Here is a 27878-nt window from a genome sequence, read left to right as displayed (position 1 = left end):
GAGAGTTGTCTCTAGCAAGACATAAATGAATATACCACATAATTACATAGCAGCCAAAAGAACCTGTAAACCATTATCCAAACCAGGATGAGGTTATCTTAGTCCATTACTTCTCCTATTGACATCTTATCAACATTTCAATAGGAGGTAATTATCCAAACACATCAACAGAATTAGAACCTATAACAGACATCGTATATCTTCCAAAATGATATTAAGCACCAAGTTCTAGAAAACATTATTTCTGAAGCAAAATGGTGTAAAACAAACAAACAAAGAAAAACAAATTTATTGTTCTTTTTACTTCATTCTTGTCGCACCAAACAAGTGGACCATTAGGACAACAATAATGGAAAGACATAAGAATAGTCTTGGCATAACATTACCAAAACAAAAAAAATAAGAACAACATGAGTAGCATAAAGCAACAAAGTTTTATATATCTAATTGAAAGATAAGTGTAAAAATGAAACCAAAGTAAACAGCAAAAAAGGTCGCCAAGGAGAAAGTAAGGAAAATTCAGAATGTTTACTGTCATCAAACCAAGTCAATTGAGCAAAGTATACCTAAACAAAAACTGATTTTCACAAGAGACCAACTCACATGAAGTACAACAACTTTGATTAATACTCGGTTAGCCAGATGACAAGGATCATTCTTTTTCTCTTTTTTTTTCATTTGAATAGCTATTCTTACATCATACAGATAATCAATAAAAAGGAGAGCATGACAAAGAGTAGAAAGATTAAAACTCCTACAACTTACAAGTTTAATGTGAGAATCCTACAAATGTGGCTGACCTATAGCTGTAGTCATCCGATAAGAAAGCCAAGTACCACAAACTGTTGGTCATTGAATCACAGTCATGTATTTAAATTTCGTCTGGTAGCTTCCATTTTTAATAATAGATCTTTGATATCAGCTTCCATCCGCATCTTCATATTGAAATACTCTCGGTGTGCCTTCTCGATAGCTTGTAGTTCTTCAAACTTTTGTCTGCGCCTTTCCTCTGCCTCACTCAATCGTAATTTTTCAATTTGACTAGCATAGTCTTCATCAATCTTAGAATTCTTGGCTATTGATATGTGCTTTAGGCTCTCGGCTTCTCTCCTTGCATCATCAGCACGTTCTTGGTACATTTTTGCCTCCGCATGTTTGAACTTTATGACACTCTCCAGCTCATCAACAACTGGCTTCTTTTCAAGGCTCATTTGCAGCTCGACATCCCTAGCTTTTCTGCCGACCTGGTCACAACCCATGCTCAAAACAAGTCCTGTATTTTCAAGAAGGGATGCCTTCTCTGAAGGAACAGATGGTAACCAGTCTTTGCTAGAGCAAGCTACATTGATTTGGCCAGCCTCATTTCTGGATGAATCCTTAGGTGTAGAGACGGAAGCACTGCTGAGGTTAAATTCACTATCTGAAATAAAATTTATAATGCATCAGAGAGATTATTATTTCAATTAGTAAAAAATCCAGATTTAGATATAAACACTATTTTTCATGCATATGCTAGTAGACAAATACAGCAGATAAAACACATTTTATTTTGTGAATTAAGACTAAATATCAGTTGGATTATGTGGTTTGGAAGTGTGAAATAAAAGAACTATTCAAGCAACCAATCACTGTAGAGAATTGAGTTCAATTGGTGGTGTTAGAACCCAGGTGAACATTATGCCAGATTAAAGGGGATCCTATCACGTTTGCTGGTGTGTTGATGCACCAAATCATCAGCAGAAGCTTCTAAGGATTTGGAGACTTCGCCTCATGTCTCATGGGAGGTAGCTAGTGGAGAAGGATAGTGTCGGCAGACACAGTCAAACTCAGTGTGGCTTCAGATTTAATTATTATTGTTTTGATTGTTGAATGTGTTTGGTAACTTCTTTTTTATTAACAAATTAATCAAGAGACCCAAAGTGACAACATTAGTCCAGAAGCTCTCCAACCATTTTCAGAGTTAAAGACGAAATAAGATAAAATAGAAGAACTTCAAGAAGTACAAGTTGTCAATATGTCTTGAGAGGCTGAAAATTAAACAAGTGTAGAAAAGGAAAGCATGCACTGGAGTAATTCTGTTAACTGGTCCTGTCATATGGAGCCAAATTAGTCATCATATTGTAGCAAAATCAATATGGAAAGGGGCATGAAACATTTGCATATAAGGAACTTCAAAGCTAATTATATTTTTATATTATCAGTTGTCTAGCATGAATGGAACCTATGTAAGATGATGGCACCTTATAGACTTGACTTTACTAATAAAAAGATGAGAACGTCCCTAATTGGCCAAGCTTTCACACCTTTATATGTAATTTTTTTGACATTAGAAGTCGTAATGCTACAGATACAAAGAGATAAACACAAAAAAGGTCTTAAACCCTTCAACACTGCAAGAGACTCAACCATCGTTTTAAGAGAAAAATACAACCTTACACATACAGAGCATTTATATGACAAGAATATTTCTATATTAAAGCCGAAGCAATTATTGCATCATTGATCACTGATCATACAATACCAACATAGAAGTGGCAAGTGGAAACACCAACTATTAAAGACTAACAAATCCCACTATCAAGGACAAGCTTTGACCAGAATGTGGAGTCTAGGTGGAACGTAACTTTCAAAAATCAATCAAAAAAAAAAGTGGGGATAGTACCACTTCTTTGCCAAGCCAGCCACACCCCACTCCGAAAAAAAGCCAACCTCAACAATTTTATAAGTAGTTTTTGCCATTATCTAGCAAACGTTGAACACAAAAACATATGCAATAATACTATATTGTTCTCACTGTTCTTCAGGGTGCATTTTAGTTAACTGTGTTATTCTAACAGTTTACAATATTTCAATAAGTTACATAGGTACATGAGACTCAATTTTTAATGCTTGATGTATGGTAATGATTAATGTTTCAAACTAGGATTAAAAATTATATTATTGTGTAATTATACATTCAGATTTAGTCATGATTTCTATTTAGGGGTGTGAAAATTAATTATATAAATGAGGAATGGAAAAGCCGCATGTTAGTCTTGGTTTGATTCCCCTTCAATCCAAAACAACCCATATCTGAACAGGCTGATATTCAATCATTTTATGACAGCCACATTTTTTATCAAGTTCTGGAAGAATGCATGATCAAAAGATGAGGCAACGGGAACAATCAGCTGCAACCAAACCTGAGCTGAAAAAATGGCTAAAACCAACCACCCTCAAATTTGATCAGATAAAAAAAAAACAGTTAGGTGTCCAAAGATTTCAGTTGGAACTTCAGGAGTTCAGTGTGCTCGGTCAAAAATTGATTTTCAATCAGATCATACGAGATGAGCTTTAAATCAAGCCAGTGAAAGGAAAAAAAAAAGCAGCAGATATTGACAGTAATTACAATAAAGACAATAAATGAACAGATATAAGTTAGCCTTAAGAAACTAAATATTTGGTTTAACTACTAAAATTCATGTCCTCCCACTCAGCTCAGTGATAGCAAATCCTTAACGATGGCAATCTCCAAATGTCCTTAACATTTATAAACTATGTGTTGCAACAGTACACATAAAACCATAGAGTAACAAATTGTGAAGTACAGCACAAAAAGTCATTCCATATACAACTAATTGATGTTCTGATTTAAGGACAACAAAGTTGCACCCACCTATAAATTACATGATCAGTACAGAACAAAGCTTAACAAGTGAAGATAAAATTGAACATGGGAGAAGTGAAGATAATTTATTCTTCATTATAAAATGAAACATTAACAGAAAATATAACACTTATTAGACCAGTCAGGTTATTAAGCTTATAGTCATATTTTTCTCAGTAAAGACAATTTCATAAATATGAATAGGTGCATGTGTCACAACAGATTTCAAAGTTATCCTTAGATACAAGATGTATGACAAGCACCAAGACCTTTGATGTTGTTGAATTTTCAACTATAGAGCAAGTGAAGTATACTACAATCCCAGCAAAATACACGAAGGACACATAAGATAATGTTATGAACTGGATATGCATCAAAGAAAGACAAATTTAACTGGAATTGTGATGTTGCAGATGCAAAACAATTTACCTGAAAGGAATGTCAAAATGTGCATAACAACTTCAGAATGACTGGCTTTTTTCTCCAGATTCAGCAGCATCTTATCAGCTAAATCGTGTAATCTTTTACCCCGTAAATCATTACTGGTAGAGAAGATCCTTTTGACATATTGAAGCTCCTTAGCAAGAGTGTCTACTTTCCAATCCTTAGCACAGGTTTTAAAAACTTCCTTGACAAAGCCAAACATCTCAGAAGGATGGTGGCAAGCAACACAGTGAAATTGCATCTCAGTAATTCCTTCATCAGCCGACGTGCTAAGCCCATTTCGAATATAAGAACCTTGTAATCCACAATCTGTGTGGCACCAATGTAGACATACATCACAGCCAACCCAACTACAAGTGTTTGATGCATTATCAAACTTGGAACACACAAGACACATGCAAGCACTGCAGAAGCCAGTTTTGTCTATGCAAACTTTGCAGTCACAATCATCCACAGGCAAGGAATTCCGACAAGCAAGATTCCGGCACTTCAAGTTCAGGAATATCTCAACCAAATCGGAAGATTTTATGTTAGTAGTTCTCCGAATAAAATCAGGAAGACCTGATTTTATGGCCACCAGAATCTCTAGGAGGACACATGGACAGTTGATTAATGTATCCATTGTCATGTCAGACCTCCTTCGAAGTGCCTCCTGAAATTCGCGCATCTGCCTGCTTTTATCTGTAACAGTTAGCATCTCAGAAATGGTTTCCCTCAGGTAGGCTACTGACTGATCAGTCATTTCCTGAAGCATTCTGCCACTAAGTTGCAAAGGTTCTGCCATAATCTTGGAAAGGATCTTCTCTGTAACACCAGAACCATTAAGGACGAGCTGCTCTCCATCCCGTTTCTCGGTCCTACACAAACTGCTGCTGTTTCTTTCCCCCATAAGCAGCCGCTTGTCCTTGTTAAGTTGTGATCCAGTCTCATGAGAACCATGGCTGTCCGTCGGGGACATCTGTCTTGGAAGGCTTGACTGCTGGATGCAAGTGGGCACTGATTGATGTTGGCCATTCGTGGTGTTAAGTAAATTATGTGATAAGTTACCATTCAGCAATACCCTTTGGTAGAGGGGGACAGATCCCTTCATTTTAGAATCATTTGAAGTCTGAGCTTGCCATATTGTACCACTGGACACCTGATCAACTCCTTGAAATATTGGATGGCTACCAACCGAGTACTCATAATTGTCCAATGAATTTTGCGTGAGAGAACAACTAGGATTATGAACAAAGGGTTGAGAGCTTGTGAATGAGATCGAAGTTGTAAATCCATTTGAATTTGTTCTGAATGAGGATGGCAAAGACTGTATGTCCCTGGCACAGCTCAGGGTTTCGATTTTTGGCTTTGAATGTTTTGAAGAATGATCAAACAAACCACCTGGCAAAGCAAGACAGAGATCAAGAGGTTCAATTTTGAGATTGTCATCTTCAAGTCTGCGGGCAACAATCCCACTAGAGCATGCTTTTTCTGGTTGACCGGTGTCAGATCGGAACACCAATTCGAAGCCCCTTCCGCTAAAGCCCTCGATGGCATCATCATCTTCCACAGAATCCCTTTCAGCTGAGAGAGAGAATGCAAGTCCCTTACCTTTGTCCTTGTAATTCAGCTTACTCTGGTCCCTCATAAGTGTCAGTGTCACTACCTCATGATTAATCTCACAAGTAACTTCCCTAGTTTGATCAAACAAGCTACTAGTTCCCTCTGGTTCAGTCTCGAGATCAATACCACTTTGTTCTTTCTGCTGAACTTCAAACTCCACGCCAGTCTCATGTTTTTGCTGAATTTCATCTTCAGCTTCCACACCTTGTTCATTGGCTGTCTCATGCTTCTGTTTGGTTTCAACTTTAGCTTCATTGCATTGGGTTTCTTTCTTATTCTCCATTGAAATCTCTTTCTGCAAAGGGCAAATAGAAGATGTCATCACTTTTGCTTCTTCCTCAACTGCCTGCTCAATTTCGACTACAGCTTCATTGGGTCGATCTTCTTCCTTATCCTCCACTAACTTCTCTTCTTTCAAAGGAGAAATAGCAGATGTCATCTCTTTTGCTTCTTCCTCAACTGCCTGCCCCTCATGATTGCCTGCCAGTTCTTCCCCATGAAACTGGGAGCACGAGTTATCTTCCCCACAGGCTTCCTGCTTTGTCGCACAAAATTTAACCTCCACTTCAATATCCCCATTAGCATCCTCAGCTTTTCTTTCTCCTTCCCACCTGCTGTCATCCAGCTCCTTGACAGCATCACACTTCTCCCCACAAAATTTACCTTCTACTTCATTATCCCCATAAGCATCCGTAGCCATTCCTTCACCTTCCCCGCTACCCTCATCCAACTCCTTGACAGCGGTAGACTGGTTATTCCTTCCTTGATCACTAATGTTTCCTCCGTCCACTACGGCATCTGTTAACTTGCTACTCACATCCAGCAGACTACTATCAACAGCCTGATCATTTCTTACCTGATCATCTGTATTTTTTGTGTCCATTATAGTAGTATCTGTTAACTTCCCTTCCTCCTCCGCAACAACAGAACCATTATCATCAACATCCACTTTCTTTCCATCCACTAAGATCTCTTTCTGGTCAGGAACTTCTTCAGAAAGACTATTGTACTCAGGATCTCTATCCTTGTGGTTCTCTGATTCCAATCCGGTTGCTGCCTTACTATCACTAGAAGGTTCAGCCAAAGGTTCCGGTTCCGGTTCCGGTTTGGGATCTGGCTCGAGCTCCCCCTCTTCCATCTCGCTACTACTGCCGCTCTCCTTGCATGACTTCGATGTTTTCACGGTCTGGATCTCAGCCCTTCTGGATTGCACCCCGGTGGGGGAGTCCCTGGACCTCACTTTCCCCCTATGATCATCCGGCGACGCCGCATGACTCCGCCTCCCGACTGAATCCGAATCAACCGACGGCGATTTCCGCACCTCGTCAGCACTGAGCTCCTTGGAACTTCTTGATCTCCACCACGACGAGCTAGCATTCCCTTCCCTCCTCGACCGGTCCCTATCCGACCTAAAACCCTTCGGAAACTCCCTCCTCAACCCCGAGAAGCTCTCAGACCGGTGCATCCGGTCGCTTCCGTACGACGAGCCCCGCGGCGACGAGGCTTGCATCAGCCGATCCCCGCCGTCCCTGCCATCCCGGTACCGATCGTAGCTCTTCCGCCAATCGAAGGGCTCCGGCTCATGATCGTACCGTCTCCGGATGTGCCGCGATGGCTCCCAATCGTCGTCGAGAGGCCGATCGTGCGATGAAGAAGACGACGAGACCTTCCGCAAGCCCTCCGTCTTGGAGAAGGACGGCCTTCGGTGCGACGACGAAACCGAGCGGTCGGGATCCTGGTTCCTCCTCGGCCAGTCCCTAAAGCCGAGCTTCTCACCCACATCGTTACCGTCGTCGAAGTCCTCCCCGTACGACGATGATCTTGGCCGCTTCATCAAGCCAACGAATGTTGAGGAGCTACCTCTCTTGATCCGAGCAGCGGTGGGACCGCGGCCTTCCGAATCCCTAATTTCTCCAGAAGAGAAGAGGGGCACAGGGGATCGAAGCCTGAGCGTGAGAGGAAAATGGAGGGAGACGTCGATCCGGCAGCGGCAATCGCGGTGGGAGAAGGTTTCCGGCGAGCCGAGGACGGGGGTTGTTGAGGAAATTATTGTTCGTATTATTACCACTACTACCACCCATTAAAGAGAAGTGCGAAGAAAGCAGAGCGAGACAACTCTTATCTCTCTCTCTCTCTCTCTGTCTATCTATTTGGCTTCTCGAAGGAGAGGCGTGTTAAAGAGGGCTTCTTTCCTTCGCTTCGCTTCGCTAAGCTTTTGCCTTCGCGTCTTTTCTCGCCTTTATCTTCTGTCGATCTCTTTCGTACATCGGTCAACGGAGTCATCCCCATGGTAACAGTAGCATTAATAGAAATAATACCCCCACCCTCGTTTCTCGTTTCCCAGATTCCCTCGTTTCCTCGGGGACTCCGTGACCACCAGAGGCGGTGGCAGCGGTGGAGCGGTTGGGTGAGAGCGTTGGAGACAAAATTACTCTTCGTCTCGGCTACCAGCCCTATTACTGGACGAAACTGGAAGGACCACAGTGCTCTCCAATACCGAGGCAGGTAGCCCGCGAGGGCTACGTTCAGGTTGCTCTCCAAAGAACGCAAAGAGGGAAATGCAATAGCGTCCATCGACGAACTTATTCGTCGACCAAACCATCGCCACGTCGCCCAACCGAGGGGGGAACCGGCGCACGCGTCAGCAGAGTGGTCGCTGGGCGCGACGCTTCGTGCGTCGTGGATGGCAGCTGATGGTAATGGATTGGGTGAGCACTTCCTTGACTCCTCTGACAGCGTTGCGTGGGAAGCATTGAGGCGATCGAGGCTTGACTTTTTGACTCACCTGCATCCTTCTTTATTTCCGTAAATCTTTTAAATGAATCACCCCATGCATTGGGCATTAACAAAGCATAATGCTTGCCATTTTTTCGCATTTAATCTCATGTATAATTGATTCGGTAAATTAAGTAGTCGGACATGGACGATTGAAGTCACATCACGTCTCGTCGGACGCTATATCAGATGCACTACCGTCTCATTTATGTGAATCATACGATCATTTATTTTCACGTAATGGATTCATGCATTAAGGCCCACTACATGTGTGAAAATAGTTGTGTTGTGATGTGATGTGAGCTTGAAATTGGGTCTGAAGCTCGATTTATCCTAAACTTGCAGCTCATTTTATGGAGGGGTGTGTAAGACGTATGTGTAAGAAAGAGGAATTGGTATCGTATTCGTTTCTTGCACATGATGCAAACCAGCCTTTTGTTTCTTTTACTATTGATGCCACGCTCGAAGCACGTGTGGAAGAGAAGAATAATCCTTGTGGAGGGAGAGGTGATTAAGTGGGAAGTGTAGCCTAAATTTGGGCATGCAATCGTCATAATTAGTGCAGACCGAGAAGAGACCCATCTTTTTCTTTTGGTTGTTGGATCACTGCCGATTTGATCATGTTCTTTGGTCGTCGTGTACTTCCTCTTCGAGAATGATAGTAGCTCTTGCTTTATATGTTATGTTTGTATCTCTCTTGATGCTACCACTCAACTCATGTTAAATTTTAGGGGAACGATAAGAAGAGATAGAAAACAATGATGTTAACATGATATTTTTTGAGTTAAAGATTTATTTTAATATTTATGGTCTTAACAAACGTATCACTGTAAGCAGATTTTAAACGTTTATTAATTTAAACTTGATGAGAGAGATTTATATGTTATATTTTTAAAAATATAAGAATTATTTTAAATATAAATATAATCATAAATACTTTAGTGGTCTATGATCAAAATCATAAGAATATTTTTTAATTTAAATTATATATATCATTATATTATCATTGATTCTAACGTCTATTAACTCATATTTGACGAAATGAACTTATATATTATATTTTAAAATATATAAAAATTATTTTAGATATAAGTAAATCATTAAAAACTTATACGATTTATAGTTAGTCAAAATTACATCGGCTAAAATCAATCATTACTCTATTATTTTTGAAAATGAGTTAGGTTGGATCGACAATCAACTTCGATAACAGTTTCATATTCTTAAATCCTAAATGACTCCGATGTATGCAAAACATTATGGCAAGGTATATAAATATATGTGATTAATCGACAACCTCTGATAAGCTACTTTTAACAAATATTACACTGAAAAAAAAACTTATAGTAGAAATGTTTAATTAAATACATTGTTCAACACCAAGAATCCAAGTACATGACATGCAATTCATGTTCACGTACATTCATTATGATAAAGTATTTGTTGTATTATGTCATCTGATGTCAACGTATTATGCCATAGCAAATTATTACGCCTTTAAAAAACCTGTCATATCATCGCCGAACGAATACACATCAAACGTGTGATTATTCTAACGTTCTTTCCCATATATATATATTTATTTTTATTTTTTTCTATTGTTATGTCATGTCATGATATCATATATTTATTATAATAGAATGCTTATCAATTTAATGTGAGGGATAAGAATTTTATCCATTTAATGCTATAGAGTGCTCGGTAGATTTGATATTAATTATTGATATGACACGCATATAAAAAACTTGCCATCATCGTATCGACACTAATTCATTTGTTGGTCAAAAAATTAATTCTAAGGAATGTGATAATTAATTAAGATTTTATTTTCAAAGAATTTTTTATGCAAATCTAAATAATATAATCCACGTTGGAGCAAAACCTTCACAATACTACAATTTTAAGAAAGCAAGCAATAAATAATCATAACTCACCGAGTGTGGATAAAAATTACGTCATGATTGTATAATCATGAACAAAATTTTCAAACAAAAGTTTTTATTTTATTTTTATTATTTTGTCGAAACATATTTCTTTTTATTATATGAGATTATTTTCAACATCCATCTCGTTATTTTCATCATATTTCATCCCATTATATTTATCTCTCGTTGTTATTATATTATTGTCCACTTCAACCTAATGATCTTGTTAGAGTATCTCTCTCTCTCTCTACGTATATCTTTGCATTGTTACTCTTTTGTTATTTTCATCATTCTTTAGACATGCCTCCTCTCACTCCACACTTCATTCCAAATCATTTCTTTGTCTCAATTGTTCGTCGATCTTGATCATCAGTATCTCGTTGGCTTCTCCCATCCCAATGATCGATCATATATCTTTGACTTAACGAGAAAAATTTTTACAAGTGACAATGCACCCATCAAGTTCGAGTGGCAGACGAGAGACAAAGAAAAAGATGAAGATAGGCACACGATCGATTAGACATCAAGGATAATTTTACTCTTTAAAAAAATAAGACATGTTGTGTGAATAAAAAAAAAATTTGTGAGGAAAAAAAATTGGGATTTTAAAAAAGAATTTATCATTAAAATATAAAAAAGTTAATAATATTATGACAAACATCAATGATTTATGCGAAAAAAAGGATTAAAATGACGTGATGCGTTTAGTATCGATTAAATATCATATTATTAACATAGACATTTTTTAACTCTTTCATGGCATTTTGCATGATAATTTAAATTTATTTTAAATATTTTCATAGCCACTTAAAACCCGGCTAAGTTCTGCAATCAACTACCGGTAATCGAACCAACCGGTGCCGCGACCCTAACGCAAACCCTAGACTTCGCTTCCGCCTCCACGATAAAAGTCGCTTTTCTATTGAAGCATTAGAGACCGTAGGAACCCTAATCTCATCAAGGATGGCGGAGCGTGGCGGCGGAGATCGTGGTGGCTTCGGGCGCGGGTTCGGCCGAGGTAGGGGCGAGCGGGGCCGCGGCCGAGGCGACCGCGGCCGTGGTGGGAGGCGCGGCTTCGGCCGGCGCGACGAGGAGGAGAAGTGGGTGCCCGTCACTAAGCTCGGTCGCCTCGTGAAGGAGGGCAAGATCACGAGCCTCGAGCAGATCTACCTCCACTCGCTTCCCGTGAAGGAGCACCAGATCATCGACACCCTTCTCGGCGGCGGCCTCAAGGACGAGGTCATGAAGATCATGCCTGTCCAGAAGCAGACCCGTGCCGGCCAGCGCACCCGCTTCAAGGCCTTCGTCGTCGTCGGCGACACAAATGGCCATGTAGGGCTCGGTGTCAAGTGCGCCAAGGAGGTCGCAACCGCCATCCGCGGTGCCATCATCCTGGCCAAGCTCTCGGTGATCCCCGTCAGGAGGGGATACTGGGGGAACAAGATCGGGAAGCCCCACACTGTGCCCTGCAAGGTCACCGGGAAGTGCGGGTCCGTCACCGTCCGGATGGTGCCCGCTCCAAGGGGGGCGGGGATTGTGGCTGCCCGTGTCCCGAAGAAGGTGCTTCAGTTTGCTGGGATCGAAGACGTCTTCACCTCGTCCCGTGGTTCGACCAAGACTCTCGGTAACTTTGTGAAGGTCAGTGTTTCTTGGTGCACTATTTATAGATCACATGTCTTCAATAAAAGGGATCGTGGTCGAGGTGGGTTATATCTATTGGCAATTGTTGGTTCTGCATTTGATAATGTTAAATGCTAACATAGATTCATCTTGGAGCCGTCATGCATGTCGATATCAATTGTTAAGTCTTATAGGTTATTTTACGAACGGTAGCTTGACGATGAAACTAACAATGAAACCACAGGTTGCTTCAAGGATGAAGCAACATTGCCCCTTTGATCCATATTGAAGTGTTCATGGTCAGACAAAGGGCTCTTCAGGTCGGATTCTTTAGTCTAGTTTAAATCAACAAAACAATATAAGAAATATTTTGGAATGATACTTGGGAGAAGCTAAATCTTTTGTTCCCTCATTCTTAGTATGTTTACCAAAGCTCTTTTCTGTTGGAACAAAATCAATTTAGTTATGTATATTATGGTTTAGTGAAGAAATTTGGGTCACATCAACATGTGAAAATTCTTGCACATTTTTTTTGTATGTCATCCTTAATACTCTAAATCAATATTCTCATCAGCTCACCGTATTTGATTAACATCTTGAAATTGCTGAGTTTGGGCCTTGCCAGCTTAAAATTCTAACAGCTTAGTGGATTCTAAGTGCACAAAAAAAATTCTCTTACATTTTTTTTCCTCTGATGGCTACCATCACTATAGTCGTCGACCTCGTCTCCCATCCCTCTCCTGTTTTCGTTTTTTCTTAGTTTGTTTAATTGCTTAACATAGGTTGACATCAATGGAGTCTGATTGATTTCGGCGAATTATATTTGATATTTGATAATAAGACCAAGAAATAAGATAATATAGGATTGATCTTGGACAGTAACACTATGAATCAGGAGCATTGTTGGAATTATACAATTTGGACAATCACACCTATCTTTTTTCTTCTTTTTCCCTTCTCCTTGGAATTGGAGGAGAAAAATGGCAGAGCATATGATTTTCTTTCTCCTTTGACATTTGTAAATGTACTTAAAATCAGGCAAATCTGGAAATCAATGATGTAAATATTTTCTCTGTATGTTGCATCAAAGATTTACTTTAGGTGTTTCAGCATGTTTGTGGCCCGTGTCTCTGACGTCTGCAACAACCTTTTCAAGATCATGTGGATTACATGTCAATGACATGGACTTTGTGAAATACCAGCAAATGTTTGCACCTTCCACATTATACATTTGACGTAATCAATTTGATGCTTTGTGCCTTGTAGGCTACCTTTGACTGTCTCATGAAGACCTATGGATTCCTGACACCCGATTTCTGGACAGAGACCCGCTACAGCAGATCTCCCTTCCAGGAGTACACAGACCTGCTTGCAAAGCCGACAAAGGCTATACTTCTTGAGGACACAGAGAAGGTTGAAGCTTAAATGCTTGGAAGTCGGCTTTCTACAAGCATTTGATTTTTATTATGCCATCTTGTTTAACTAGGACCTGAGTTGGTCAGCTAAACTCTTTATTGGTTCGAGTTCTTTTGCTAGATGTGACAATTTTGTTATCCGTGATATGTTTACTCCTCATCCCAAATCTTGTGAGCAAATCAAGTTTTGCAAGGTTTTAGGCTTCAAATAAATAAGGTTACCTTTTTGGGTTCCCTTTTGCTTTCAGATTATAAACGAGTGATATTACTCGGAAAAACATAAGTGTAGCAGTAATTGGAATATGGGCAGTAGAACTGCAAAAGCTGAAGTGCACAAGTATATCCCATTGATCAACTTTTTCATTCTCTTCTTCCAGGGTAAGCGTTCATATATGTTGAATGAAAGAAAAAGAGCATCTTCAAGTCCTTTTAATGGCAAAAAGTTGGCTTGGATCCTTTTTCTGCTCATCTCTGTTGTATGTTTAAATGTAAATAAATGTTGCTTAGAGTTATCTAAGAACAGAGTTTTTGGTAGATTTTTGTCGGAAGTAAAAGGAGAGAGAGTTAGCATTTAGGTTTTGCAAAAAACAAGAAAAACGTGCATGTAAATATAGTCTTTTAGAGTTAAACCATTTTTTATGGTTATGAAATAGCCACTAGTATGTCATCATCTCTCCAACTGATGGTCCAAATTGTCTGCATGAAAAAGGCAGTTTGGGGTTGATAAAGTCCAGAGGAATCTGAAAGGTACCATTTTTAGGTGGATATCCTCACAATGGAAGTTTTGCTTCCAGAAAAGCATTTTGACACAAAATTCTGTTTGCTGAACAGAATCCTGTTTTCTTTTGTCTTCAAAACAGAAATCTTTGGAGAGTAGGAGATAAGAAAGGGGGAGAGTTTTGGATTTATCGTCCTTCTTCCCCTTCCCCTCCATCTCCTTTTACAAGAGAGGGAGCAGAAACCGAAGGGAAGAGGAGGGGTGAGGAGAGTCAAAAGAGGAACAGCGGTCGGTTTGAGGCTTTGACCCCCTCTCTCTCATTCCACCTTCCTCTTCCAACTCGTCCTAAATTCCCTCCATAATCCTCTTCTTATTCCACCACCACCTCCTAAGAGCTCCTCCCAGGGTCGCATGATCATGAACATCCAATTAATCCCGCCAATTTGAGCCTTTTGTCGTTCTAATCCGCCTTTCGACAGTTGTCTCGAACGAACTGCTTGTTCTTGGCGTCTCTATTTTTGGTCCCGTGGAACCAAACAAAACTCGACTCTTGAACTCCAGCGAGTCCTCTTGTGTCGCTTGCTGTGTTCCTTCGAGATTTGATGGGAAGGTCGTATCTTGCTGTTGTCTTTGTAGGATCCCCCGATTTGTTCTTGTCAAAGACAAGTTTTTAGCTCCGTGTTCGAAGAAAAGCCTTGAAAAGATTGGATTTTTAGGATCCAAATTGCCTGAATTCCGATGGGGAACTGCTGCGTAGCGCCTGCCGATCCGGAGAAGAAGAAGAAGAGGAAGAACAAGAAGGAGAAGCGGCAGAACCCCTACTCGATCGACTACAACCGTGGGCCGGCCCGTGGCCTCGTCGTTCTCAAGAACCCTACGGGCCGGGACATCGGCAGCCGGTACGAGCTCGGACAGGAGCTCGGCCGCGGCGAGTTTGGCGTTACCTACCTCTGCACCGACAGAGCCACGGGGGAGCTCTTCGCCTGCAAATCCATCTCCAAGAAGAAGCTGCGCACTGCGGTGGACATTGAGGACGTGCGGAGGGAGGTGGAGATCATGAGGCATTTGCCTAGCCACCCGAGCATCGTGAGCCTCAAGGACACCTACGAGGATGACGGCGCCGTGCACCTTGTGATGGAGCTCTGCGAGGGAGGAGAGCTGTTCGATCGGATCGTCACCAAGGGGCATTACACCGAACGAGCGGCGGCCATCATCATGCGGACCATCATACAAATCATTCAGGTCACGTCTCTGCACTTAATCAGTCATCTTAGGCATTCTTTTTTTTCCCCTTTAACGAAGCATTTGGATCAGATTTTGGTATGTGATGTGTTCTTTGAAGCGCGAAGCCTTGTTGTCATCTTGATCTCTGAAAAAAACTACGGAAGTGCATCTCCTCCTTTTCTGTAGCTCCTTTCTTCCATTTTTCTGTTAATTTATAAACTGGTTTGGAACAAAATTTTATTTTCTGACCATTTGTAGAATTAGTGAAACTAACTTTTATGAGATCACCTCTCTCAAATATTCGGCTTTACTATAAGGTAATTCTGGTCTATTTAAAACAGTGCTGTCAATTGCAGAAGTGGAAGGTATATAGAACTCATGTTGGTCCTGAATTTGTTCGGGTTATTCACTTCATGTCTCCTAATTTTCACTGTTAAATGGTTGTGTATTCTTTTTACTTTTTCACTTTTAGTGGTTCTATCTTCTTTTCTTTTATCCAAGTTTTTTTTTTTTGGCAACTATAGTTTCAGTTTGATGAATGTGTGAATATTCTAATCAGCTGCAGTTCAATCTGCATATTGTCTTGTATTAGGATGTCGTTTCCTTTACCTGTAACGGGATTATATTCTACCCATATTTTTTTGAAGTGGTCTTATTGTGTAGTGTTATTATTGGATATCATTGTCTTATTACAATGTGAATTATAATATACTGACATAGGCTTACTTGCTTTGTGTCATCTCAGGTGTGCCACAAGCATGGGGTTATGCACAGGGATCTTAAACCTGAGAACTTCTTATTTGGGGACAAAAAGGAAAATGGCCCATTGAAGGCAATCGATTTTGGATTGTCTGTATTTTTCAGACCTGGTAAATTGCTGAAAGAATACCTTTTTGGTATTTTGTCTCTGATAACATTTTTTTCCTTTAACTCAAAGACGCACGTGGTTCCTGAATCTTGATTAGCAATAATTTGTTGAGGAGACCGGTGGGCTTATTGTTCTTGCCGGCAAGTCAGTTTTCCATATTATGATGATTTTTCTTCTCCTGCACAGGTGAGCACTTTTCTGAAATTGTTGGCAGTCCTTATTACATGGCACCGGAGGTTTTAAAGAGAAATTATGGCCCAGAAGTAGATGTTTGGAGCGCAGGAGTGATCCTATACATTTTGCTTTGTGGCGTGCCTCCATTTTGGGCTGGTAATCCTCTTTCATAGAAGATATGAACCATCAGAGAGCTTTATGCGATCTTCTTTGGCTTTCCTTTAGTTTAGATTTTGAGTTCTCAACAAGTGTATCAAAAAACTTGGGTGTGGATTTGGTTTGCTTCTGAACATCGAGCAGTTATCTAACTATCTATGCATATGCAGAAACCGAACAAGGTGTTGCCCAGGCAATTCTTCGTTCTGTCATAGATTTCAAGAGAGATCCGTGGCCAAAAGTTTCTGAAAGTGCTAAAGATCTTGTGAGACATATGCTTAATCCAGATCCCAAGTATAGGTTGAGAGCTGAGCAAGTACTTGGTAATCTTTAGCATTCGTTCATTCTGTTTATGTCTCTTACTTTGATCAATCTGGTTCTCATAGCATGTATTGCATCATTGAATTATGCCTCTTATATTTGATGTTGCAGATCATCCATGGTTGCAGAATGCCAATAAGGCTCCTAATGTTAGTCTAGGTGAAAATGTAAGGGCGAAACTCCAGCAGTTCACCGTGATGAACAAATTTAAAAAGAAAGCCCTAAAGGTAAGAACATTCATGTTATTTTTACTGTGTCTGGTTAACACCCAAGGCTTATCCACCTTTGGCTTTTGATCTTGTGCATGAATGGATTTTCATCATCTGATATTTATCTATGATACTTATATCAATGTTCTTGTTCAAGCATAATTCAGCCACTGACCCATTCAGATTCATTGTCGTAGGTGGTGGCTGAATATTTATCTGTCGAGGAAGTTGCAGGCATAAAGGATATGTTTGAGAAGATTGACATAAACAAAAATGGAAAAATAACTCTTGAGGAGCTGAAATATGGTTTGCTTAAACTCGGTCACCAGATTCCTGATGCTGATGTCCATATTTTAATGGAAGCTGTAAGTATCTGAGAGTCGTAGTTGTTTTTATATACTTCACATTTGCATTCAATTTGTGGTCATGTCAAGTAGACTTGATTACCATGTGTACCCATGCGAACCTTGATGGCAAAATATACTGCATAGTGTACAATTGTAGAACCACCTCCAACATAGCTGGAAGATTGGAACAGAGATGGCTGCACAAAATATTGAAGGATATGTTGTTGATTAATGGCTAAATACTTTTTTTCAATGGAAATGCTATCTTATAGATTTGTAAACTGATATAGTATGGTAATTAATTCCTACATATATTTTCAGTGGGAATAATATTTTGTTGAGTTTAAACTGAGATTATGTTGTTACATACAGGCTGATGTTGATGGAAGTGGCACTTTGGACTATGGGGAATTTGTTGCTGTATCTGTTCACTTACGAAGGATGGGAAACGACGAGCACCTGCACAAAGCATTTTCATATTTTGATCAGAACAACAGTGGATACATAGAAATCGAAGAGCTCGGCAACTCCTTGGCTGATGATTTAGGTCCAGATCATGAAGAAGTCATTAATGCTATTATTTGTGATGTAGACACGGACAAGGTCAGTTATTTTATCGCTTTTACTTAACACCCCACACCTATTTCTTACCAAAATTCATCTTTTTCTTCAACAGACAATTAGAATATCAAAAGAATTAATAATTGGTTTTACCAGTAGTTGTCTTTAATGGATCTCAGCAGTTATTTTTAATGAATTTGATTAGTTAAATAAAATTGAGAGCAAGAACTCAACATTTGAATAGTTATGGATGATGAGCTGATGTTGGACCTTTTATCCCAGGATGGGAGGATAAGTTATGAGGAATTTACAGCAATGATGAAGGCAGGCACGGATTGGAGGAAGGCATCAAGGCAGTACTCAAGAGAAAGGTTCAGTAGCCTCAGATCTAATTTGATGAAAGATGGATCTTTGCAGCTGAAAAGTCACGATAGATAAAACTAAATGAAAACATATCTGTATATTTGAAATTGTTTATTCCCTTCTTTTCTTGGTTATGTGATATTCTTTATAGTTAAATTGGTCCCCCCTGATAAGTTAATGTGGTTATTGAAGATTTGGCTTCTATAAGTTCCAACGATCAATGATTTGTGATATTACATTCCCGCAAGTTATCGACTTTGAACCTGAGGTTGCTCTTACAATTTATGCTGGACTTTTGTAAATTTCTTGATGGATATCTGAATTCAATTGTAGTTGCTACTTGCTACCTTTGTGATGTTGCGTACTATATGTCACGGCTCTTCTCATTTTATCCTCAAATATCATCTTCTTTTATTGGGATCCTTTGATTACTGTTAACAATGATGTAGGATTCCGTCGATTGCTACTCCTATTTGATCTACTGTCGTTACTATATACGGCTTCAAAAGTCATGATAATTTTTTTTCACCTTGAGCAGAACACAATTTATCATGAATTTAGTTGATTTTTCTCATACGATACGAAGCTTAACGACTTGCGTAGAAACAAAATGGATACATTGTCATTGTCACTCATTCGAAGCATAATTTGGGATCGTATGAGCATAACTCAATAAAGTACTTTATTAGCGACACATTTTGCTCACTCCAAAATAGAAAACACAGATGAGTTATCTACTGTCATAGCTCTCTAGAACGAGGAGGGAGAAGAACTGGATGGATTGCTGTCTTCAATTATTCAGATACAAAGTCTGAATTTTATGGGGAATTTGGACTTCAATTATTCTATCATTCATTCATCTAAGAATGTTCCTCAGAGAGTCACACCTATAATAACAACATCTGAGAATGTAATGTGAGATTAACTTACAGCCTTTTATGTCCACAAGAGAAGTCTATCTCATATCCCCAAAATAAAGCCTGGAGATTCCATGGTCCAGAACAACAATAAACCAGATCTTGACTTCGGTTGGACGTCTCAATCCAGATTCGCTTGCTTTCCAAATGACAATTATAATTACCATCAGGAATTAGCATCAACAGCATGCTTTCATGCCCCCCACCTCCTTTACACTCTGACCAAATGGTCATAATTGCTCCATTAGTTGGCTATGTTGCATATGTTATATTGAATGAGAAGGTATCATTGCGCACTTGAACAACAATTTATGAATGACAGCCATGATGATGATGATGATGAACAGATGTCACAGGGAATACAGCAGCTCAAAAGCTACTGTTGACCCATCTAGAAGGGAGAAAAGCTACTCAAGAAGAAACTTGTGATTATAGCTGAAGACATAATATTTAGTAAAATATCAACCAACACACTCTTCCACAGGTACACAACCCCTCATTTGCTTCATTTTATTCTTTCATACTCACCACTTAAATACAGCTTCTTTGAGAACAATGTTCTTCTCAAGATGAACATTTTGCAGAGAGAGAGAGAGAGAGAGAGAGAGAGAGAGAGAGAGAGAGAGAGATTGTAGAAGTTAGAAGAGCAAGCTTCATAGAAATTGCTGGAACTATATGGATAAAGTTTGAATTTTGTGGAGTCATAACGAAGAGTAGGAGGAGGTTTCAGAGAATTTGGAAGCCTACGTAATTAGCTAGACTGCAACGCAAAAGGAAAGGAAAGGAAAGGAAAAGAGACATCTTTCATCAAGGAAAGATGGAGGTGAGATCTGAAGAATTAATGGCCCATCATTCGACTTGGAAATCAAGGAAAGGAAAAGAGACATCTTTCATCAAGTCTTCCAACTCCCACTCCCACTCCCCCACTCTAACCTTCTCACCCTCCCAAAACAATCCACCTCCCACTGCTTTGTCACTTGGGATCTCGTTCACATCAACATTATCGTCAACGATCAGGTTGGTGTTAACGAGAGGGGGCACCAAGAGCAGCTCGCCTCCTCTACCCATAGTGCCTCCTCCCTCCATCGCCATTCCCTGACCCCCACCATAGTATCCATTCTCTGTACCGACTCGAGCTTCATGCAAGTAGTAGTCGTTCTCTAGCCCAACCTCAGGAAGTGGCACTAGGTCGTAGTGGTTGCCCGTGGGCAAGCCATGCGTCGATGAAGAAGCTGAAGATGATGATGAGTCCATGTCCATAGCCTGGATTTGAGGTTCATTTACAGTGCTTCCATCTCCACTGTTAAGGAAGAAAGACGATGACGATGACGACGAGGACGAGGACGACGAGTTCTTGAGCCTCTTTTTAATGGTGGAGTTCCAAAAATTCTTTATCTCGTTGTCGGTCCGGCCAGGCAAAAGTGCCGAAATTTGAGACCACCTGCACAAGTTATTCGTACATGTACATGAATCAAAACACTGATGCATGTGTTCATATTTGATGTACTAATGCTGGAATCAGAATGAGTTAAGCAAATAGAATGGAGGAGATGAAGTGAAGACAACCTATTGCCGAGGATGGAATGCAAGTGGATGATAAGCTCCTCTTCCTGAAGGGAGAAAGCGCCGCGCTTGAGACCGGGTCGCAGGTAATTGATCCAACGAAGACGGCAGCTCTTTCCACACCTCTGCAAGCCCGCATTCCTGGCGACCTCGCTCCAGCAACCTTGTCCATTTCCGACCATGTAGTTCATGAGCTTCTCATCCTCCTCGGGCGACCACAGCCCTTTCCTCAGCCTGCTGCCTCCGTCGTTGGTGCTGTTAGTGCTGGTGCCATCTGTCTTCGCCGGAGCGTCCGGCTTCCTCATCCTGCCAAGCCTGGGTTCCACTTCGAGGTCTCGCTGCAGTGTGGATCACTTCATGTGGTTCGAGAGAGGAGTCAAGAATATATATGTGCACAATTAAGCCGAAGATGATGGAAGAAAAGGAGAGACGCATAGTAATGATGATAGTGATGGCTGTGACCTTTGCTTAGAACCCGGAGAAGGGAATAGAACGTGTCGATCAGGAAATGTGTGCGTTTTTGTTGTGTGTGTGTGTGTGTGCTGTGCAAGAGAGAGAGAAAGAGAGAGGTGGGTCTTCTTGTCTTTGACTCCAGTTTTCGTCTTCTTGGATCCATTTATCTTCACTCACAAGGTAATCAGATAAGGAGAGAGAGAGAGAGATTGGGGATTGTTTTGTCGTGAAGCGAAGCTACGTGTTGGGGCTACAAATTATACTCTCCAGACTTCTCTATCTTCCTCAGTTGCCATCACGGACATGTATAACAGAAGTGGAAGAGACAACAGTATACGTATGGTTTTGGTTACAGTTCATGCACGTACGTATGTTGCTTGATTAGCTGAAATGTACACACAAATCATTGTTGCATGCACAAGAGATAGAGATAGCACAATCTCTCTCTCTCTCTCTCTCTCTCTCTCTCTCTCTCTCATGAAATTAACATCTAAGCAAGTGGTTTTCATGGGGAGCTACGTAAGTACTGGTCGAGTCATATATATATAACATTATATTCCCGTGGTTGGTGAAGCTGTGTCTTACAATCTTGGGAATGTGGTTCCCAAGTCATTCTTCATTGCTACGTGACCCCCTTTCCTTACAAAAAGAATCAAATAAAACTTACTCTCTTGTTTCACTCTTTCATATGTGGGTATGATTCTGGATATCACACTACCTTTTTATTTTCTATTTTTATTATATATATTATATTAACTTTACATAAATAATATTAGGATTTGAGCTTAAAATATCAAAGTCACTAAAGGAAGAAGAGAGAGAGAGGGAGAGACCAGATTTCTTGCTGGGATTAGGTCTTGATTTTTGTTGGAACCATAAATGAGGCATTTGCAAATGTGCTTTGAGCATACCTGTAGAGGTGAACATAATTAAACGTTTAGGGAGCTTAAAATGTCGGGAGCTTTCTGCAGGTAATTCGAATGATGAGGTACTCGAGCTCTCCGGAAGGAGTGCTAGTTGGCGTTGGTCGGGATCGAGGTTGATTGGCGACTCCTTGATGTCGGGCAGATCGTGCTTCCGTGCCGAGTCCCTCACCATCGATGAGTGATCGCCCTCCTGCAAAAATGGCCTTCATCGGATGGTTCTCGGCCGTGGCCCCTCCGACGAGCAAGTTAGTAATGAGAGGGATTGCTTTTTTCCTTCTTTTTTCTTGCCTCCCACTAGCCGGAGGCCAACCAGGGGTTTTAGACTGTGGCACGAGGGCTGATGGTGCGTCGATTCGACGTTGTTGTTGCTGACCACCGAGAGATGGGACGACCGTTCTGATCGATCACCGTTTCGAGACGCACAGAGCAATGTCAGATAGCACCGCCCCAAGCTCCTGGGACGCATATCTTCTTGGTATGAGCTCCCGGGATGAGACGAGTGTAGGGCTCCGATTTGATATGTGGTGTCAGCGGTGTCGTGTCTAGGCCACTAAAATATACCATATCAATTGCTAGGGATTCAGAAGGTTATGTTTGATAACATTTTGATCGGGCAACTAAGAACCCAAATGAGAAGTATTCTATAAATTTTTTTGATTAAATATTAAAAAATAAGAAGATGCATGATTTAAAATAAGGAGGATACTAATTTTAATATTTAAAATTAAGGATAAACGTATGATTTGAATTATAATAATCCTAAAAATTTATGTTGATAAAAAAATGATGCAAAAGGTGTGTGGAAGGTTGAATCTATCTTTTGTGATTGTTTTTATGAACATATTTACTTTAGAAAAATGTTCTGAATGTTCTCAAAATAATTGCATTGAGTAAATGGAAGAAATAATATGCTACTGTTGGTGGCCTCAGCATGTAAATAATATACGTATAGTGACCATCACGTCTCTAAGCACATTTGGACATACATTATATTCGTCATCAGATTCAACCGCTTTCAACGTACGTCAGTGGAGACGCGAGGGCCCACCAAATACAGAGGACGTGGCAGGTTTCATTTGGTGTCTGTGGTCAAGCATTGGATCCGCCGTGTGCGGGGTGCGACGGCACGCCCGGTTTGCCTCGAACCCTCGTCGTACGGCAACTTCCAGATCCGACAGACGCCCACCGAATCCGGTGCTCCCGGATCGATCTCATTGACCCCGATCGAGTTGTCGCTTTCCTCGTCGCTTGCGGGAAGGAGGAGAATCGATTCGTTCGGGTGGTTGCTTGTTGATGGACCAGGGCAAGCTTGGAGATGGGGCGACGCCGGGGACTTGGGTGATGGGAACGCCGGTTGCGCCGCACGCCAATCCGGGCAACTGGCAGGGCGTCCCCGTCGATCACGTCACGTCGTCGTCTGCCGGGCCCTCGGCGGGGCACTGCCCTAGCAATACCAACCGCGCCATGCCTTCCGTCCCTGGTGCTTCCCACTTCCCCTCCTCGACGTACGGCGGCGGGACCGGCAACCCTTATGTGAACATTTCCCCTTTTCCTCACGGCAGCAACGCCAGCGGAAACCCTTATGTCAATGTTTCCCCTGTTCCTACCAAGAGTGTGTGGAATATCTTATCGGTGCTGTCTTTTTGTTTTGAGTCCTGTGGCTTCTTGAGTTTCGATTGTTTGGCTCCTTTGTTCCAGGCCCATCGGAGACAATCCTTAAGGTGCTTGGGCGGTGCGGGAAGAAATTGGAAGACACCACCAGAAAGGCAGGGGACGTCGCTGGCAATGTCTGGCACCATCGTATGCTTTTTTGCCCATTACATCCTGGTTTCCTGCATCAAGTACAATTTTTGCATGGTTCAAATCTCGAACGTGTGTTACCTGCCACTGGGGAATCACCAGAGTGACCAAATGTATCTTTTTACATGCATTTATATAGAGAAATTGTAGGGGTTAAATGATTTTGTATCCAGAGGAGTTAAATGTCGATAAGCTACTTTCTTTTTGGAAAGTACATTTTGCCCTGGTAACAAATGATCTCATGAAGTTGTTGATGATCTCATATCTATTCAATCTATAGCATAATTTCATACTTTCTATTGTTCAGCAGGAGATAGCATCTTTAATGTGTACTTATTTCAGTATCATGAGTGCATATTGAAGAAATCAAAACTTGCGGTATATGAGTTTAGTCAGCAGAGAGCTAGATTCTTGCGTAATGCATTTTTGCTAGATTAGGAGTATTTTGATTGACATCACAACAAAACCATGATACATGGTCATTCAAATAATAAGTGGTATCTTGACAAGATTAAACAAATGAAGTTGGAAATGGTATTTAATGAGTTATGTGGAAGCAGAAGAAGCTATTATCATATTGGGCGGAAATTTCACCCAGCTGATTAACTCGAGAAAAATTAACTGATAAGCTAATGACTTACACTGCGGAAGACATAATTTTCTCACCTTCTTTGAGAAAAAAAAGGTGGACTTTGCATATCAACCTGTTTCAGGAGAAATTATATGTTATATGGCCTGTCTATAGCGTTTGGAAGGGTCAAGAATAGCTTCACACTTGGTGTGAGTTTAAGATGACAAGTATTGGGTTTTCATGGCATGTATGTGCTGCTATCAGCGGATTGACTGTCCTAACTCTGGCAAGGAAATGAGTTGATTTCTCAATGTGGAACTCGACTGAGCTGAACTTACAAACAAATAATTAGTAAAGTTAGTTAAAGTATGTACCAAACCCAAAAATCAGTTAACTATATATTTAGCATGTCATTGCAAGGCTGGAATTCAGGTCTTAAACAAAGACAACAAATTTTCTGTTTAGTTGTATGGAACATATATTATCAGGTTCATTTGAGTTTATCAAATAATACTTAAGCATATTCATTTTGTTGGATCAACTAAGGAGGTCCTAGTACTAGTAGTTTCTCAATGTATTAACAATGTGATGATCACCTGATCTAGATATTATATATGGACTATGAAGCTCAAGACACATGTATGTGATAGCATTTTATTCAGGATTTGACAGCTTGACTCCTGTGGTTAATGTTTTTGATTGGCTATTCATTTTAAGCTACAATATCTCAGAAAATCCAAATAATGACTACCTCTAGCTTCTTCCGTCATTCAGTTTGGTCCAGCACTCCTAGTGTTCCATTTTTTAAGCGCCTTTCAAGATAATAGGATATGAATTCTTTTCCATTTTAAGGCATTAAGATAAAGCAGTGATGTATAAAAACCACAAATTAAGACATATCTGGAACTTTTGCTTGCTATTTTGGGTTTTAGTTGGTAGAGATACTAGTTGAAAGTTCCCCAAGATATGGTCATTTGATTGTTCTCATATGCTTTTTGTTTGACAGTTAAAACCAGCCCCAATGTCACTGATGCAGCCTTGGCTAGGCTTGCACAAGGAACAAAAGTTCTTGCAGAAGGTGGGAATGAGAAGGTTTTCCAGCAAGCGTTTGGTATTTTTCCAGGAGAGCAGCTAAGGAAAGCATATGCCTGTTATCTCTCTACTTCAGCAGGTCCTGTGATAGGAACACTGTATTTATCCACAGCCAGGATTGCATTTTGCAGTGATAATCCTCTTTGTACTAATTTCTCCAATGCTCAACAAGAGTGGGCATATTATAAGGTGCGTCTCTAATCTACATAATTTATTTGTTTTGCAGTACAGTGTGTCTATAATGTTCAGATGTCTCACATGATAATAGAAAGATGATGTGATTATTATTGTTTACGGAATGTTTTGTTTTGAACAGTCATAGCTGCGAACTGTAAGATATAAACAATAATTTACTCAAATTGGCATAGGTTAACCACCTAATGAATATATGAAGATGCCTAATTTATGTTGTTCAGTAAAAAGTAACTTTTAATTAAACTAATGCAATGGATTGTGATCAAGATGCAAATATGCTGAATTCTAGGTAGAATATAGTGTGGCAATCAACTAAAGCTTGCAAAATTATCCACACTAGAATATCAAGCTCTGAAGAAATAATCGAGCAATGATGATACACAAGCTTCACAATAAACCTAGGAGGCAAGGATAAGTTTGTTGTATTCTAGAAAATGCCAATCTATAGATCACACATGAGCTAGGGCTCAAGCCCTGGTGTGTTTTGGTTACAGGACAGAATTGTTATATCATAGGAAAACCATTAGTGTGAATCTAGTAAATTTTCGACTTCTATAAACCCCAGATGAGCTAGGGTTGGATCTCTCGTGTTCAGGGAAGGATTTTGGAACGTTGTTGTAGGCCTGTAGGGGAATGGCAAGCGATTGTTGTGGAACATTTAAATGAAATTGTCAATTTCATAGTAGGGATGCTGGTACATTTTTCACCTTGTTTAAGATGCTTGTGATGCGTATTTGTGAGGGCTATTTGCTAAGGCACTAATATTTGTTGGATTTTTTGGGGGTCAAAAAGCAGTTTTCCCCCCTTTTACAATGACCAAAGGTTGCCGGGGATGCAACAGAGGTATTGTAGCAGTTGGGATTGAATTCTCTCAGTTTCTTTTTAGTTTGCTGGGAGCTGGGTTGGGTTTTTACCAACCATTCTGGGTTGGTAAAACCAACAGAGTATTGAAGTTTCTTGGAACCATTTACAGTGTCCTATTATCAAATTCCTTGGCAAGCACCTAGCTAGTTAGAGTCCTAGTCCTTTTTTCACCAAGTTCAACCTGGGCTGATTGCTAAATTGGATATTTTCAGAAACTAAAACTTCACCAGATGATACCAATTCAGTTTTCCCCTGATTGGTAGCTCCATTGCCTGCGGATGGCTATTTTACCAATGAGGGAGTGTCCTTTTCACTCTTCTTCCACCATGCTACATGCAAATATTTCTGACAAATAAAATATCACAAGGTTGAAAAAACCATCAGGTTCTTTAGACAGCAGCATCTAATAGTATATAACTTTTTTTCTGGATTTGTTCAGTCACAATTGAGCTCTGATTTTTTAACCTCTGTTGCAGATTTCTTAAATTTTCAAATTTCATGAACTTGCAGATTGCTGTGCCTCTGGATCAGCTGAGGGCAGTCAATCCTTCTGCTAACTCCAGGAACCCTTCAGAGAAATACATTCAAATCATCACCATGGACAACCATGAATTCTGGTTCATGGGATTCGTATCATATGACAAAGCTCTCAAGAATCTTAGGGAGGCCCTACACTTCAGTCCCCATGGTTCTTACCAGCCCAACTTCTAGTACCAGTTAGATCTTTCAGTACTTTAATTCAATCTGGCTGGCCTGAGTTGTAAATGGTGCAAAATCTGTAGATTGCAGTGGGAGATGTTGGAACATGAACAGTTGGATAACAATGTGCTGCAAATTAAATAAGTTTGCATCAATATGAAACATTATATAAACTGAGGTGCAGTGTCTGAGCCAAGAGACGAAGATGATGGTTCTCAATTCTTCGTCTCTTTTGCAAATGTTGGACATGTATGATCCTGATGGGTTGCGTGGATAAATTTTTAGTATTATTTATCTCACCATTTTTGACATGGCTGTCCTAAAAAAATAAGCTACTTGTCGTTATAAATTTTGGTGCAATATATATTTTCCTCTAAATATCTAAATATTAAAATCCTCTACCTATTGTCATGATTAGTATTAACTAATT

At 40.3% G+C, this 27878-nt stretch overlaps 5 protein-coding genes across 5 annotated transcripts; 3 read left to right on the top strand and 2 right to left on the bottom strand.

Moving 5' to 3' along the window:
• Window positions 1–641: 641 nt before the first annotated feature.
• On the bottom strand, window positions 642–7898 carry LOC135631324 (protein OBERON 4-like). Its single transcript, XM_065138897.1, has 2 exons — window positions 4076–7898; window positions 642–1420 (listed from the first exon to the last, which is right to left on the bottom strand). Exons 1-2 carry the CDS (start codon window positions 7524–7526, stop codon window positions 864–866), a joined length of 4008 nt encoding a protein of 1335 aa, XP_064994969.1. The 5' UTR covers window positions 7527–7898; the 3' UTR covers window positions 642–863.
• Window positions 7899–11310: 3412 nt separating this feature from the next.
• Window positions 11311–13674, top strand: LOC135631708 (small ribosomal subunit protein uS5w-like). The gene is made up of 2 exons (XM_065139483.1): window positions 11311–12030; window positions 13279–13674. Exons 1-2 carry the CDS (start codon window positions 11356–11358, stop codon window positions 13435–13437), a joined length of 834 nt encoding a protein of 277 aa, XP_064995555.1. The 5' UTR covers window positions 11311–11355; the 3' UTR covers window positions 13438–13674.
• A 502-nt stretch (window positions 13675–14176) lies between these two features.
• Window positions 14177–18707, top strand: LOC135631707 (calcium-dependent protein kinase 20-like). The gene is made up of 8 exons (XM_065139482.1): window positions 14177–15387; window positions 16115–16238; window positions 16424–16567; window positions 16738–16890; window positions 17000–17115; window positions 17295–17462; window positions 17817–18047; window positions 18288–18707. Exons 1-8 carry the CDS (start codon window positions 14884–14886, stop codon window positions 18441–18443), a joined length of 1596 nt encoding a protein of 531 aa, XP_064995554.1. The 5' UTR covers window positions 14177–14883; the 3' UTR covers window positions 18444–18707.
• A 1303-nt stretch (window positions 18708–20010) lies between these two features.
• LOC135631197 (transcription factor MYB83-like) lies at window positions 20011–21181 on the bottom strand. The gene is made up of 2 exons (XM_065138670.1): window positions 20852–21181; window positions 20011–20726 (listed from the first exon to the last, which is right to left on the bottom strand). Exons 1-2 carry the CDS (start codon window positions 21151–21153, stop codon window positions 20135–20137), a joined length of 894 nt encoding a protein of 297 aa, XP_064994742.1. The 5' UTR covers window positions 21154–21181; the 3' UTR covers window positions 20011–20134.
• Window positions 21182–23317: 2136 nt separating this feature from the next.
• Window positions 23318–27757, top strand: LOC135631843 (GEM-like protein 1). The gene is made up of 4 exons (XM_065139825.1): window positions 23318–23839; window positions 23926–24027; window positions 25605–25879; window positions 27260–27757. The coding sequence occupies exons 1-4, from the start codon at window positions 23521–23523 to the stop codon at window positions 27458–27460; spliced, it is 897 nt and encodes a 298-aa protein (XP_064995897.1). The 5' UTR covers window positions 23318–23520; the 3' UTR covers window positions 27461–27757.
• The last annotated feature ends 121 nt before the right edge of the window (window positions 27758–27878 follow it).

This window comes from Musa acuminata, chromosome BXJ3-2, assembly GCF_036884655.1.
Source record: "Musa acuminata AAA Group cultivar baxijiao chromosome BXJ3-2, Cavendish_Baxijiao_AAA, whole genome shotgun sequence".
NCBI classification, from domain to species: Eukaryota; Viridiplantae; Streptophyta; class Magnoliopsida; order Zingiberales; family Musaceae; genus Musa; species Musa acuminata.
The sequence above is the reverse complement of the archived record's forward strand: the minus strand, read 5'-3'. Positions and strand labels throughout refer to the sequence as shown.